Source organism: Microtus ochrogaster (assembly GCF_000317375.1).
Source record: "Microtus ochrogaster isolate Prairie Vole_2 chromosome 14 unlocalized genomic scaffold, MicOch1.0 chr14_random_1, whole genome shotgun sequence".
In the NCBI taxonomy this organism is placed as follows: Eukaryota; Metazoa; Chordata; class Mammalia; order Rodentia; family Cricetidae; genus Microtus; species Microtus ochrogaster.
This window is the reverse complement of record NW_004949096.1, coordinates 34071065-34073496: the sequence shown is the minus strand read 5'-3', so window position 1 is coordinate 34073496 and position 2432 is coordinate 34071065. Positions and strand designations below refer to the sequence as shown.

At 43.0% G+C, this 2432-nt stretch overlaps 1 protein-coding gene across 1 annotated transcript in view; it reads left to right on the top strand.

Moving 5' to 3' along the window:
* Positions 1 to 2432, top strand: part of Cep152 (centrosomal protein 152) — a 59664-nt gene that overhangs the window by 7838 nt on the left and 49394 nt on the right. Inside the window, exon 7 of the mRNA XM_026787640.1 lies at positions 2020 to 2160. Coding sequence (XP_026643441.1) covers positions 2020 to 2160 — 141 coding nt within the window. The remainder of the gene's footprint in view (positions 1 to 2019; positions 2161 to 2432) is intronic.

The following is a 2432-nucleotide window of genomic DNA, read 5'->3' as shown; positions in this document are numbered from 1 at the left end:
ATTCAAGGTCAAGGTCAGCCTGTGTGCACAGTGAGGGCATTCAAGGTCAGCCTGTGTGCACAGTGAGGGCATTCAAGGTCAAGGTCAGCCCATGTGCACAGTGAGGGTATTCAAGGTCAGCCTGTGTGCACAGTGAGGGCATTCAAGGTCAAGGTCAGCCCATGTGCACAGTGAGGGTATTCAAGGTCAGCCTGTACACATAGTAAGGGCATTCAAGATCAGCCTGTACACGTAGTGAGGGTATTCAAGGTCAGCCCATGTGCACAGTAAGGGTATTCAAGGTCAAGGTCAGCCTGTGTAGACAGTAAGGGTATTCAAGGCCAGCCTGTACACGCAGTGAGGGCATTCAAGGTCAGTGTACATTGCCTGGTGAGACCTTGTACCCTGTCTCAAACATGCCAAGGGCTGTGGTTGCAGCTCAACGGTAGGGGACATGTGTGTTTTTTGTAAGGCCTTTGTTTTCATTCCCAGCATCTCTCAAGAGAAAGTGTTTGTAGGGAAGATAAAATAAGAAGTCGTAGCTACTTCTTTGGAATCCATTGTGCTATGTCCTCTAATGTAGCATTATTTGAAATTGAAATGTCAGAGGAAAGTTTTAGCACTGAATATTAGAGTTTCTCATCTGCTTTGGAACACAAATACACTATCTCACCAGTCTTGGGTTTCTCACTTGTAGGCATGTGTTTAATGAATCAGTTATTAATTTCTTAATGTTTCTTTTACTCTTATATTTTTTTATGTGATGATTGGACAAATCTGCTATTCAGAATTGATGTTGATCTCAGGTTTAGTTATATATTATTTGCTCCCATCTCAGTCACTGTTCTATTGCTGTGAAGAGACACCATGACCAAGGCAGCTCTTGTAAAAGAAAGCATATAATTGGGACTGGCTTACAGTTTCAGAAGTTTAGTCCATTATCATCATGGCAGGGAACATGGCAGCCTGCAGGCTGGCACTGGAGCAGTAGCTGAGAGCTACATCATGATCCATATTTAGGCAAAGAGAAAGGAGGCACAAACAGGCAAACTGACTTTGGGCTTCACGTGGGCTTTTGAAACTTCCAAGTCCACCCTCAGTGACACACTTCTTCCAACAAGGCCACTCCTCCTTGTCCTTTTAGTTCTTTCAAATAGTGCCACTCTCTGGAGACTAAAGATTGAATAGGTAGACCGGGATGGCCTTGAACTCACAGATACCCGTCTGCCTTTGCCTGAATGGTGGGATTAAAGACGTGTACCACCAGGCCTGGACTTAAGGTTTTTTTTTTGTGGTGGTTGTTGTTGTTTTAATTTAGAAAAGAGTATAAATTATTTTGTTGATAAATATTAAAAATTTTTAATGTGTATTTATTGATCATAAGCTTCCAGAAGCATTAGTCTAGTGGGAAATGAAGAATGTCATTATGGAAATGAAGTGTTATTCTTATACCTGTCATTTTTCTTTTTCCACCGGTTTAAATATTCTCTATAGTGACTTTGTTTCTGATGAAGACATCAGAGCTCATTCCTCTTGTTATTAGTTAATGAATATAGCTGCTATGTGCCAGTATAAACATAAAACAATGTCTTTACCCTTCGGCTAAAGAGGATACTTTGACAGTATGTCTAGCAGTGTTCTTTTCAGATAGTGTCATAGCAGTCTCTGTGTTTGTGTCTGACGAGAGCACGTTTCTTCATTGCAGCTGTGTTAGTTGTCCACACGGGTAGTGAGTTCGTGTTTAACCTGAACCCAGAGGCCTTCTCCTTCCTGGTGGTGACCCATAGTAAAGTGTGTAGTTGTCCTGCAGTAGAGTCCACTCGTGTCAATGAGACCAAAGCCAAACAAGATGCATATCCTCACTCCCCAATGCTCTCCGATACATTCTGTAGCATCTGTCTTCTTGTTCAGAAGGACAATAGTCGGCATTCACTGGTTTCATGATAGTTCAAAAAGCTTGAAATACACTACCCTAGCTAATCACAGACTTATATTTTAGTATGTTTTTTATCTAATAAATTGTCTCTAATTCCAAAGCAGACTCTGCAGAAAATATACATATTATTCAACTCCAGGTTCTTAACAAAGCGAAGGAGAGACAGCTGGACAGCTTAGTTGAAAAGCTGAACGACAGTGAACGCCAGATTCGGTATCTGAACCACCAGCTTCTCATCATCCAAGGTGAGGCAGCGCTGGCTCGGAGCCCCTTGGAGCTTTTTCTGATGCAAAAGAGCGGGGCTGCTGGCTTCTGATAAATTCATCTTACCCTGTTCTAACTCCTTGTGCTTTTCATTTCCAATGCCCTCATTTGACCCGGGGAGAGGGCGCACGTGAGTTGTAGGAGATCCCAGGCCCAGGCTGCACTTCTGTGAGTAGTGTGTGTAGGCTCACTGTGTAGTCCCTGAGTACCAGCATCAGTACTGTGTAGTCCCTGAGTACTGGGGTCAGTACTG